General features: G+C 38.7%; 1 protein-coding gene across 1 annotated transcript in view; it reads right to left on the minus strand.

Moving 5' to 3' along the window:
• The window catches only part of TMEM260 (transmembrane protein 260), a 61,920-nt gene that overhangs the window by 30,622 nt on the left and 18,537 nt on the right, over nucleotides 1-12,761 (minus strand). The window contains exons 4-5 of the mRNA XM_008139013.3: nucleotides 2,027-2,204; nucleotides 601-714 (exon numbers count right to left, since the gene is read on the minus strand). Coding sequence (XP_008137235.2) covers nucleotides 601-714; nucleotides 2,027-2,204 — 292 coding nt within the window. The remainder of the gene's footprint in view (nucleotides 1-600; nucleotides 715-2,026; nucleotides 2,205-12,761) is intronic.

Consider the following 12,761-nt stretch of genomic DNA (forward strand, 5'->3'; position numbering starts at 1 on the left):
CTATCCATAGACAAAACACTATTGTGCAGGTACCCGAATCTGTGTCCCTGGAACACAGAGACTGAGAAGGACTGCATTGGAAGCGACTGCACCACCCCTCCGGCGGCCAGCACAGCACTGCATGGAGAGGACACCCTGGGCTACGGTTCCCAGTGGGGAAAGAGTCCCAGTGGACATCCAGCTCCTTCAGCATTGCGGGACGCTTTCCAGGAAGCCCACTGGAGTCTCACCTCATGGGGATCACTGGGGGCATTTGCAGGGCTCAACCGCTGAGGATCAGAGAGAGATGGAGAAGGGAAGCCGGGCTGACAAAGCAACCAGTGCTCAGATCTTGGGAAACTGCATTCCTGCTGCCTGAGCAGAGATCCCAGCCATTCAGAATCCATAAGAAAATTATAAAACCGGCCAGGTGCCACTGTAATCAAGACTGCAGAATTTTTGTCAAAAATCCTGTTTCTTCAATGTTGTTAGGACCTAAGGTAATTTAAACAATATATAAAACTAAAAAAAAAAAAAAAGTAAAGTCCTATGGTGACATATGTTGTATTGGGCCTAAATAAAATATTATGAACTTTCATTTTTACAAAATTCAAAACCTACCTTCTCTTTGAAAAGTCGAAAGAGAATCCATGGTATTATGCACAAAACATAGAGTATTATTGTGTGCTGATTACATAAGCTAAGGCCACAGCAGAAAGCACCAATTTTAGCTATCTGAAAATAAAATAAAAATAAAAAACAAGTTAAATATTCACCTAAAATTCTAAGTAAGCACAATAGTAAAAAGCTATTCTTTATATTAAAACTAGGCATACCACAGGTCAGATTAAAAATCAATTGCTTAGACACAGCAGTCATTTTTTTTGCCAGTCACTAATATTTATTATCACTATTTTTTATTAATATTTTTCATTCTCATCAAAGCATTGCAGTTTGACCTTAAATAACTGTCTTCAAACTAAATTTCAGAAAGTCCTGTATGAGGACTAGATAAGTCCTAACAGTAATCAGATATCATGTAATTCTTATTTGAGTAAAATCTGTAACTAAAATTCAGCAATTATTTGCTTTACTTTTTTCCCCATTAAATGAAATATAACACTTTATTTAGAACCTGGTTATCAATGGGTTGTGTTTTTACTTTTTTTTTTTGAACACGCATTATTTTCACAATCAGAAAAAAGTCTATTTTAAAAAACAAAAAAAAAACTCTAATAGCATCACAGATCTGTTTATGGAAGCCACAGATAACCACAATGGTTTTTTGGTTCTATATTCCCTAACAACACAATGCTGCCTATACAGAGATGATTTGGCATTTTCCAATGTGTAGACTGTAAGTTCTAAAGAGACAGGCTTCCTTCGAGCTTCAAATTATCTTGATGATAGTGCCTACCTTAGAATTCATTGTAATCTCTTCTGAACTACTTCATTCTTACATTTGGTGCTCTCCTCTTAAAAAGTACAAATTTGGGGAGAGGTCAACAGGGAAAAAAGGAGACATATGTAATACTTTCAACAATAAAGAATTTTAAATTTTTAAATAAGTACAAATTTGATCCCTTTTTTGGAATTGGGGAATAAGTCACTGTACCATAATGGTATATAATTTAAAGTGATCAGTCTAGAGCTTGGCATATTACAATGTCTTTCTCTCTTGTGTGAGCGCACGCGCGCGCGCGCGCGCGCGCGCGCACACACACACACACACACACACACACACACACACGATGGTGGAATTAACCAACAAGCCTATCTTTCCCAAAGGACTCAAAGGGGATTTCAAAATCCCCTCCTTCTCCAAAAAACTTTTGAACTCCAAGGGGATGGGGGAAATCCCATCTTTTATAAAGACTCTCATGGTCCACAGTAAAAGACCTGAGAATATTTTCTCTCTCAACATGCCTAGATTACTTTGACAGTAATCAGGACAGGTAAAAATATCTAAACCAAAGTTTAAAAGAAATACAGCATCTATCTAAAAATAAATACACAAAGTGATTTCACTGTGCTCAAAATAGGTTACCTTTGATCTTTCTTTTGCGGTTGCTGCCTCCTCGAAATGTACAGTAAGAGCCATAAGCAGCCCCACAAACAGATTGTTTAAGCTAAAGACCTCCGCTGCGATGGACCACTGCCATGTTAGACGAGAAAATGAAAACACCCCCGCAGCAAGGATTCCTCCCGCATGTGAGCCAGAAAGCCTGCAAATACAGATAACATGAAATCTTCTTTCCCAACAAAAAGAACCGACTTTATTCTCCTTCTTATAACTGTAGCAGTGGAAATCATGACAGTCACCCAGCACTATCCCAACACACTACATGGTTAGTACATTCCTCCACATAATAATATTCTCCAACAGATTTTAATTAGGAAGTCCATATGTTAACCTAGTAACACACAAATGAACAAACCTGCTTGGTATCCTGTGGGTGACATGACGTTTAGTTCTCAGACGTAACCTCTAGGGTTCAAGCCAGTTCAAAAAGCCTGAAGAGTTAGTAGCTAGAGAGATAACCTGTGTCATTTTTCTTCCTCTATCCACAAAGCATGATGGTCCGGTTAAGACTGGAATATGCTTAATTGTAAAAATTAAGGAAATGGCAAAATATCTATTCAGGAATCCTCATTCTCACTTCCTGGGAATGTCTGGGTCCAGGTACTTTCTATATCCATCTCCCAACATATGGCGAAGCATCTCTTGGTCACGATATCTGGTGATTTTAAGATCTTGTTAGCTAAGTGCTTAGTTTCTCATGATGTCTTCTTTACACAGAATTGAAGTTAAAAACAATATATTTTTAAAGAGAGAAACATGTATGGCAATTTTAATAATGCACAAAGAATCAAATGCTGCACTTAGAAACAAATTCCTCACCCCCCAAATGCCAACAAAAGCCATACATTTCAAATCAGTCAGGAATCCGGATCTCAATTCAGACATGACTCAAGACTGGTAACATGGTTGAATATACTAGTGCATATCAAACCAAAACAACATCCTATTTCATTATAAGTCTAAAGCTATGAAAATTAAAGCTATTACAAATATCTATGTCTAGCAAGTGTTATAAAATTCAGCAGGCACTTCTGTATCTAATAATTTTGATTTATATGACCCCACATCATTACTTTTTAACTGTATTGTTTTATATAAAAATTATGGAGTAATAATATGGTTCTTAATCAACCATTATAGGGAGAAAAAATTACAATAAAAATTTTTAATATCACCAAACCTGTTTTCCTTTGAGTTTCTCTTTGCAATTTGTTTTCTTTCCTTCATAAAAATCACCAGTTTCTTATTTCATCAGAGTCCCCCATTCTCCCAGTTATCCTGATTCAACACACTAAAATCATTTCTTTATTCCAAATTCCTGTCAAGTTGTATCCCTATGGCCTTTGACTCAATTATTTTAATCGTTTTCTAACTTGTCTTGTTTTTCTATTCTGCAATATAACAGCAGATTAAACTTCCTAAACATACCCTTTATGACTACCTAGCCCCCAAGCTTAGGGGCCCTTCACTGCCTGCAGGATAAATTTCAAATGAGTCAGCCTGAAGTCCAGCCGCCCCATACATGGAACCCTGCCCACCTAGCCACAAAGTGTCAACATTATTTTCTCCACCAACTAGTCAGGCTTCTCAAAATTCCCTAATAAAACATGCCTATTGCCAGTGTTACACCTTTGCTTGTCCAGTACCCCTGAAATGAATGTCCTCCCTGCTCCTTTCCATTTATTCAAACTCTACTCTTTCTCAAATTTCTCTTCAATCCCCAGGTTTCTAGCCCATCTCTGAACATCGGTAGCATTTAAATGTCTGTAGCCATTATTTTGACATTGTTTTTGAAATGTGAGCTGGAGTTAAACTTCACTTCTATTGAAAGCATCTAGCCCCAAGCACAGGGGCTAGTGAAATGAGAGAATAAATTAATCTTAAAGTATTAGTAACATTTTAAAAGGAACTTCTACGCATCATCTGTCGATATTACTTTGGAAAGTCAGCATGAGATAGAGGATTCCTTCTTCTACTGAAATATCAATTAGCATCTTTGGAGAAATGGCTGATTTCAGGCATGGGTAGCTCAAGTACAAAATGAATCTGAAACACCTTGTGTCAGAAATTAAGGAAGTGCTCAAACAGAGACATGACAAAGGACGCAGGAGCCAGCTTAAAGGAACTCTCACTCGCCAAATCAGGAATAATTTGAGCATCGAAATGATTATAGTAATAGATTGTAACCCAATGAATAAATAAGAATCTATGAATATGTAGTATTACAAATAGAGTAGGTCCTCGGGTTACGTCGGAGGCACGACATAATGCGATTTTCGCCGTAAGTCAGAACCCACCTACATAAGCACCTATGTCACTCACATGGAGCACACACACAGCAGTAATGAAGTGAAACAGTCAAAAAGTTTTAAAATAAAGATAACAATTCCTGACCTTTACTTGTGGTAAATAAATAAAAAACATAAAACACATATGTACATACGTCGAAATGATGTAACTTTTTTATATTAAATATATCTTTATTGATTTCAGAGAGGAAGGGAGAAGGAAAGAGAGATAGAACATCAATGATAAGAGAATCATTGATTGGATGCCTCCTGCATGTCACCTACTGGGGATCAAGCCCGCAATCCAGGCATGTGCCCTTGCCTGGAAACGAACCTGGGCCCCTTCAGTCCGCAGGCTGACTCTAGCCACTGAGCCAAACCAGATCAAGCCTGCAACCCAGGCATGTGCCCTTGCCTGGAAACGAACCACAGTGGGCCCCTTCCAACTCAAATTGAAGAACATTCATTACAAAATAAACTGAAGAACATTCTACAAAATAACTGGCCTGTATGTATCAAAAAATTTCAAGGTCTTAAAAGACCAAAAAAGCCACGAGAAACTGTTCCAGATTAAGGAGAATGCAGGAATATGACAGTAGAATAAAAGGCATTTTCTTCTGCTAGAAAGGGCATTATTGGGACAACTGGCAAAATCTGAATCAAGTCTATAGATTAGACAATATGTTGTATCAGTGATAATTTCCTGATTTTGAGAACTGCACTGTGGATACGTTAAAAAATGTTCTTGGTTTTAAGAACCATACTCTGAAATAGTTAAGGATGAAAGGGTGCAGTGACTGCAACTTACTCTTTAAAGGTTAAAAACAAAATGATACACACAGAATCAAGGACAAAGAAAATGCGGTAAAATATGTGGGGAACCTGGGTGGAGGTTATACAAAGACTGGGCTATTCCTGCCACTGCCCTATAAATCTGAAATTATGTAAAAAAAAAAAAAAAAAAGTTAAAAAATAAATCAATAAACTCCGGAAATAATTTGCTGACATTTATTGAGTTTTTTGTCTGCCATGTACCAGGTATTGTTCTAAGTGCTTACCTTATATAAATTCATTTAAATAGATATTATTTATTTCTTTTCAAATGAAGAAACTGAGGCCAAGAGAAGCAAAGTGATTTTTCCAAGGTCAATGGCAATTAAGCAGCAGAACCAGAATTTAAACTGTTCATCTAGCTATTTAGTGCCATTACATTATGGGGTAAAAGGTGGTTATTTTAGTTTTAATGCCAAATAATTCATTCTATATTAATGATATAATGTACTTTATTTGGTGTGAAGAATAGAGTAAAAGTTTTATCAGTTATTAGAATTGTGTTTATTTCTCTTTCATCAAAACAACACAGTATCAGCTTGAATGGTGTTCTACATCTCTCAAGACTGGTTTTAACACTTCATCTCACCCTCCGCCCCCTGGAAAGGGTAATTAGTCAAAGTTTAAAACCGTCAGTTAATTAAAGAGAACTGAAGAGATGACAGTCCTGATATGTCTGCATCCTCAGGAAGAAAACTCAAGACTCATTAATCTATCATGATTTTTAACACATTATTATGCTCAGGAAGACATCCTGAAGTGTTTGAATTGTTGCCATTAATTATTGGAATAACTGCCTTTTCACATATTTCATACGGTTTTAAAAATTGAAGAGTATGATAAAATGATAAACTTGAGTGACAAAATTTATCCAGTCACCTTAGACTATTACAGTTACTTGCATACATTAGCATTTTATTGAAGACTAAGCATATACATCAACAAGGTCTATAATCTGAATCTCCACCCCCCGCCCCCCCCTGCCATGCCAAGGTCAGGATGGTTTTGCAAAGAATAATCAATAGATTCTTAACACCCAATTTTCCTTGGTATCAGAGAAATGATTTATTAGACTACTGAGTATGGTTATAGAAGAGAGGTAACATCATAAAACCAGTAATGGAAATCAAACCTATAATCTTGATCTTTTTAGTATCTCAAATGAGCTTGCTTAGAAATCAAACTGTCTTACAGGAATTTGAGTTGTAGTCCTAATATAAAATGAAAACAAAGGGGTAATCTAAAATCCCTTTCTATGCTTGAGGGATTCCCAGCTAATAAGGTATAGACCTCTCCTATTATACATGCTGAAAATACAAAATACTTTTCCAGCCTCCCTTGCAGCTAGAGCATGGGTGTGTGACCTGAGCTCTGCCTACCAGAAGCACCCATTCCATTCTTTACTTGGATGATGGTGAGGCAAAGAAGCCTCAAAATACATTCAGACAAGGCTGGTGGCATTTTTACATAATTTCCATAGAAAATGATGGCAGCACTTTCAGGGGCAATGTTCAGAATCCAGGTCAGTTGGTAGTGTGAGCTGGGGTGTCTGGTGCCCAGAGAGGACAGCCAATGGTGGTTTCAATAGAACATACCTGCCTAGAAATTCCCTGGGCTCTCCAACTTCCTTTTCTTCCTTCCTTCCTTCCTTCCTTCCTTCCTTCCTTCCTTCCTTCCTTCCTTCCTTCCTTCCTTCCTTCCTTCTTTTCCTTCCTTCCTTCCTTCCTTCCTTCCTTCCTTCCTTCCTTCCTTCCTTCCTTTTCCTTCCTTCCTTCCTTTTTCCTTTCCTTTCCTTTCCTTTCCTTCCTTCCTTCCTTCCTTCCTTCCTTCCTTCCTTCCTTCCTTCCTTTCTTCCTTTTTCTTTTTTTTTCAATTCTAGATTTGAATATTTCCTTTTGTAAAAAATAGCTTTATAGAGATAATCCATTTAAATTGACAATAAAAGGTTTTTAGTATATGTTATAAATTAAACTGTGAATGTCCCTTAAAATGCACACACTTGAACACACTGCCTTTAAAAGTTTGATTTATGCTTAGTTTCAGAATCCGTCGACACTTACTGAACACATAACATGTACAGACGAGTGGGTTAGAAAAATAGAGATACTCTGAGACATCTGTTGTAGGAAAACTCCACAAGCTGCAGAGGGATATATAATGAGGACTCGTTGGTAGCACTCTATGCTCAGCAGCGGCTAGAGACTGCAGACTGTGGATGTGGAATGGCAGCCATCAGTCTGCATGGCTGCGGCCTGAGCCAGGGTAAGCGGCTTGGCTAGGTAGGTAAGTCAGAATGGCAAGATGGAAAGAGAGTTAAAGTCATGAATCATGGGGCCTGCATTAGATAGGGAAGGAAGTAAAGCCACAGGTGGCAGATGGAGGAGACAAAAAGGATGAACAAAGGGTTCTCAGTCTCAGTTAAATGGGAGGCAAGTATAGGGGCATCAAGGAAATGAGCGGACTGAAAGCTGAAGTCCTGCAGGAAGTGAAAAGTAGGCTGGGGAAGGGGACATCAAATTGTTGAAGGACGCAACCGCCTGTTAAAATAAGACTGGACTCTACTGTTTAAAATAGCCAAATGGAAGTTTAATGTGAAGCTGTTCTCAAAATCTTAAAATTTTCATTAAAACTAAGTATTGGTCCTGAAGGACAAGCCACACATGAGTAAATCTGCAGGGTGAGTACAGTGTAGGAAGACAGGTGTGAGGCCCAGTGCCACAGCATCGCATGCATGCTAACAAGGACATGTAATGCCCATGTCAGTGCATAGCAAGCTGAGCCCTGCTGACAAATCAAACAATGATGTCAGCAATGGTAAGAATGAGGACTTTCTGAAGACTTTGGAGAAGGTCTTCAATTTATTCACTGACTCTGTAGGTAGGCAGTCCCCTTATATTGCTCAAGGCATATTGCATAATCTGAGCACGCTTCCTTTCACCTTCCTGGACAGAGATAATGGACTAAAGAGCAAGCTGATGTCAGGATGCTTTCATAAAGGGAAGTTTCAGGGCCATGGCTAGGCCACAGTGTTAGCTTATAGGGTCCACATCTGCAGCCTCTACCCTCCGTTCTCACCCTAGCACTCTATGGATATTGCTCTCACAAGGTCCCCAATGACCAGCTAACTGCCTCATACAATAGGCTTTTGGGACCTCTCTGCTGTCTTGATTACTCCCCCAGCCACAGTCTACTGAGTTGACATCTGGGACCTCACATCCCTCTGGTTTTCCTTCTATAGCTTTGATCTGCCTCCTGTGTTTTCTCTGAATGGCTCCTATTCTTGCATGAACTCCTTTAAAGTCAGTGTTCCCCAAGATTTCATTACCAGGCAATTGTTCTCACTCTACTTACTCTGCCTGGGTGGCTTTATCTAGTCTCTTGATGTCAATTGCCTGCTACAAACTGGAGAAACCAAACCTTTCTCTAGCACTGCCTCTCCCTTAATTTATGACTTACATATCTCTGACTGACTGCTGTACACCTCACCACAAAGCCACTCCAACTCTGGATGTCCTGGAGAATTTCAATGTCAACACGTGCAAAACTAATTTCTCATCCTCTTCCCTGAAATGGCTCATGCTCTTAGGATCTTTTAGTGATTTTCATTGTCTGCCTAGTTATCTAAAATAAGAAACCTAGGAGTCACCATCAAAGCTCCCTTCCCTCTCTCCCTGTTGAACACATCACACCCTAACAATTTTACTTCATAAACATTTTAAAAAACTCATCCTCTTGTCTCCATCCATATCACCACTGCCCTATTTCAGCTATTACCATCACCTCAGGCTCACACCATGCAACAGCTTTGTATACTGTCTGCCTCCAGTCCTAGGCCCACCATTGCCACCAGAGTGAGGGATCAAAAACTTATCTGGTCTTGTACTTTTCTGCCTCCAACCCTTTAATAAGTCTTCTTTGATTATAAAACACTATAAGCTCCTCATCATGATACACAGACCTTTTATGATCGAATCTCAGCTCACCCATAGCTACATTTTTTGATATAGCCCATCTCACACTTTGTGTCTCAGCACCACTAAATGATTTGTAAGTCTCTGTACCTATGAGCTCTCTCTCTCCATCTCTGGGTTTCTTTGCACATGAAGTTCCCTGTATCCAGAATAATTTTGCCTTCACTTGGGCAATTCCCACTGATTGTTTACAACTCAGCATAAGTATCACCTTTCCAAGAAGTGTTGCCTGCTTTTGAAGACTACGGTTGTTGCCCTTTTTCCAGATTCACATTAAATGTATTAAATAGGTATTGGATAGACATTTTTCTATATTTCTAAATAAATAAAATCCTGAAGAATAGAAATGTTTAACTGTAACCTAATGAAAACATAGTAAGGAAACCAGATTTGAGGAACTTAATATTCTCTAAATAGTGTATTACAGAGCCAACAGAATTATTTTGGGCCACTGATACCAGAACAGCCATGTCAGCATATTAGTGCATTTTTAAAATTAAAAGTATGACTGAAATAAATAAATAAATATGTGTGTGTGTGTGTGTGTCTAGGAAAGCTATTTGATTTTTGAAACTAAATGTTTTCATATATATATATATATATATATATATATATATATACACACACACACACACACATATACATACTTCAGTCATACTTTATCTTTAATTTTCAATGCTCTTTAAATAGCAAGAGCTTCTGTTTACCTCAACCTAAGTCAATTCATTTCCAAATAATGCTTTATAAAATTACTTCTGCCATTATCTAGAAATTCAAGTTTTTTCAATTGTAAAAAGTGGAAAGGAAAAGGAAAGATGTTCTGGTTTTGGGGTAAATTTTGTTTCTTTTAAGAGCTACATTCTATATCATTGCTATCCTTTACTGTTATAAAAGTGGTGTCTTAGTAACAAAATTAGGGGGAAATTGAAGGATTCATTTTTATTTTCAAAGAATTCAAATGAGATTGTGAATAAAATAAAGTCTTTTCACCAGAACTCAACTCTAAATTGCCAAACTATTGTCTAAACTATTTTCCATGTTCCCTTAAGAACACCTTGTGATAAATTAGATATAAGATGAGAAAAAATGTTTTCTATTCTCAACCTAATTCTCATAGAGCCTCATAGAAGAAACTCAAGGGAGACATTTCTTCAAATGAAATACATATTTTTAGAATCTAACCTGACTTACAGAGATAACATCTAATGAGGCTATATGAAGATCACACTTCAAACACCATTACTATGATTATTTTAGTAATGCAATATTGTATTGTAAAAGACACATCAATACTAACTATCAAAAGCAAATTTTTACATTGTTACAGAGTTATGCTCAATTCTCAAGGTCTCATACTAACAGAGTAAATCAATTATATGGATGATTCAAAATAGCAAATAATCCAAAATGTATTGAAGTATCTTTTATTTTATATAAATACTAGAGGCCCAGTGCATGAAATTCATGCACAGGGGTGTGTGTGTCCCTCAGCCCAGCCTGCACCCTCTCCAATCTGGGATCCCTCTCACAATCCAGGACTGCTGGCTCCCAACCGCTCACCTGCCTGCCTGCCTGATTGCCCCTAACCGCTTCTGCCTGCCAACCTGATCAATTGCCCCTAACCGCTTCTGCCTGCCAACCTAACCGCTTCTGCCTGCCAACCTGATCACCCCCTAACCACTCCCCTGCCAGACTGATCAACGCCTAACTGCTTCCCTGCCAGCCCGATTGCCCCTAACTTCCCTCCCCTGCTGGCCTGGTCACCCCTAACTCCCTCCCCTGCAGGCCCGGTCGTCCCTAACTGCCCTCCCCTGTTGGCCTGGTCGCCCCCAACTGCCCTCCCCTGCTGTCCTGGTCACCCCCAACTGCCCTCCCCCGCAGGCCTGGTTCTCCCCAACTGCCCTCTCCTGCAGGCCTGATCCCTCCCAACTGCCCTCCCCTGCTGGCCTGATCGCCCACAACTGCCCTCCCCTGCTGGCCTGATCGCCCACAACTGCCCTCCCCTGCCAGCCATCTTGTAGCGGCCATCTTGTGTTCACATGGGGGCAGCCATCTTGTGTGTTGGAGTGATGGTCAATTTGCATATTACTCTTTTACTAGACAGGATATTTTATGTTACATATTATATTTATTACATATTTATTTTTTAAATATAAAATCTATTTTGCAGTATATGTGCAGTAAATGCATCTACCTAATTGCGTTTTACTTGGGTTGACACTAAAATCATGCAGCTCTCGTTCTAAGACAGCACCTGGTTAGTCAATGAGGAAAGATACACCAAGAGTATGATAGTTGTGTGGGAAGGGTAATCAAGTATTTAAAATTTCACTCAGATAATGCAAAAGACAGAGATTCTCCACTGGGGGGCGGAGATGGGGTAAGGAACACGTGATGCTATTAAGAGCATCCTAACAAATGTGACGCTCAGAATTCCATGGTTAAAACATAACTGCCTTCTCTTCAGTCCACAAAATCCATGAGACCTAGATAAGATGCCTTAGAGAGGTACTGATCGTGCAATAGTTTTCTCACTGATGGAAAACTATTCATCTGTTGACACAGCGGATAAATCAGGAAGTTACAATTTACACCACTGACACAGGTTGCTATTGATGATAAATATATTTTTCTTTCCACTAACCCTCCATCAAAAGGCAAATAACAGAAACCTGAGATTCTTTCAGAACACATATTTGACGTGCTTCATAAAATCCACAAATGTATTTGTCTGCGATGTTACTTGCATGCAAAGAATCCAACATGGAGAGTACACTACCTTCCTTCTACATGGAAAACTCCTTGAAGTAAGTGGAGTCTAGCAGAAAGTCCACAATGCAGGATCTGGGCACTATTGGTAAGTAAATTACTCTTAGTGTGAACTCATATCGACGACTAAAAAATGCATTGGATTACAGTGTGGTAAAACAAGATACAATTAATAGCAAATCTACCACCTCCATCCTCCCAAGCTCTTATCTTTCTGGGCCTTATTCATGAAAATTATATAAATGTTACCTTCTGGCTCATTCACATAATCAACACCCATATATTTATCTCTTCAGTGTACCTGGAGAATGGTCCAAGTGGGAAGCTAAGCTACTGAAAAAAAAGGTGCACTGCTGAACCTTTCTCTTTCCGTGGCAGTTAACTCAGCACCCAACAAATACACACTGAGCATCTACTATGTGCCAGGTAGTCTGTGGGCAGATTATAGTCAGTGGCCATTTAGAGAGCAGGACAATCTAAATTTTTCCTTTCATTTTCAAGTTTAGATTTAATGAACGTAAATCAATACTTTAGGACAAGGTGTATTAAAGTTATATCTATCTCCAAAGCCACCACCATGGCGCCTAAAAAAATGCCAAACATTTCCATCTTTAAAATAAATTTGCAAATAAGTCCTTTTTCCCACATTTCATAAAAATTTACTTTCACTCCAGATAAAATCCTACCACGGTTGGTTTTATTTCATGAGACTCAATCAAAAGGAAAAGAATTGTTCTACCCTGAATTTTCAGCTACATGAATATCAACCACCAGTACACGTAAAGGCAAAGTACAAAGTATTAGTCCTGATTTTAAACCACTGAGTAAAATTGGAGGTAA

Source organism: Eptesicus fuscus, chromosome 5 (assembly GCF_027574615.1).
Source record: "Eptesicus fuscus isolate TK198812 chromosome 5, DD_ASM_mEF_20220401, whole genome shotgun sequence".
In the NCBI taxonomy this organism is placed as follows: domain Eukaryota; kingdom Metazoa; phylum Chordata; class Mammalia; order Chiroptera; family Vespertilionidae; genus Eptesicus; species Eptesicus fuscus.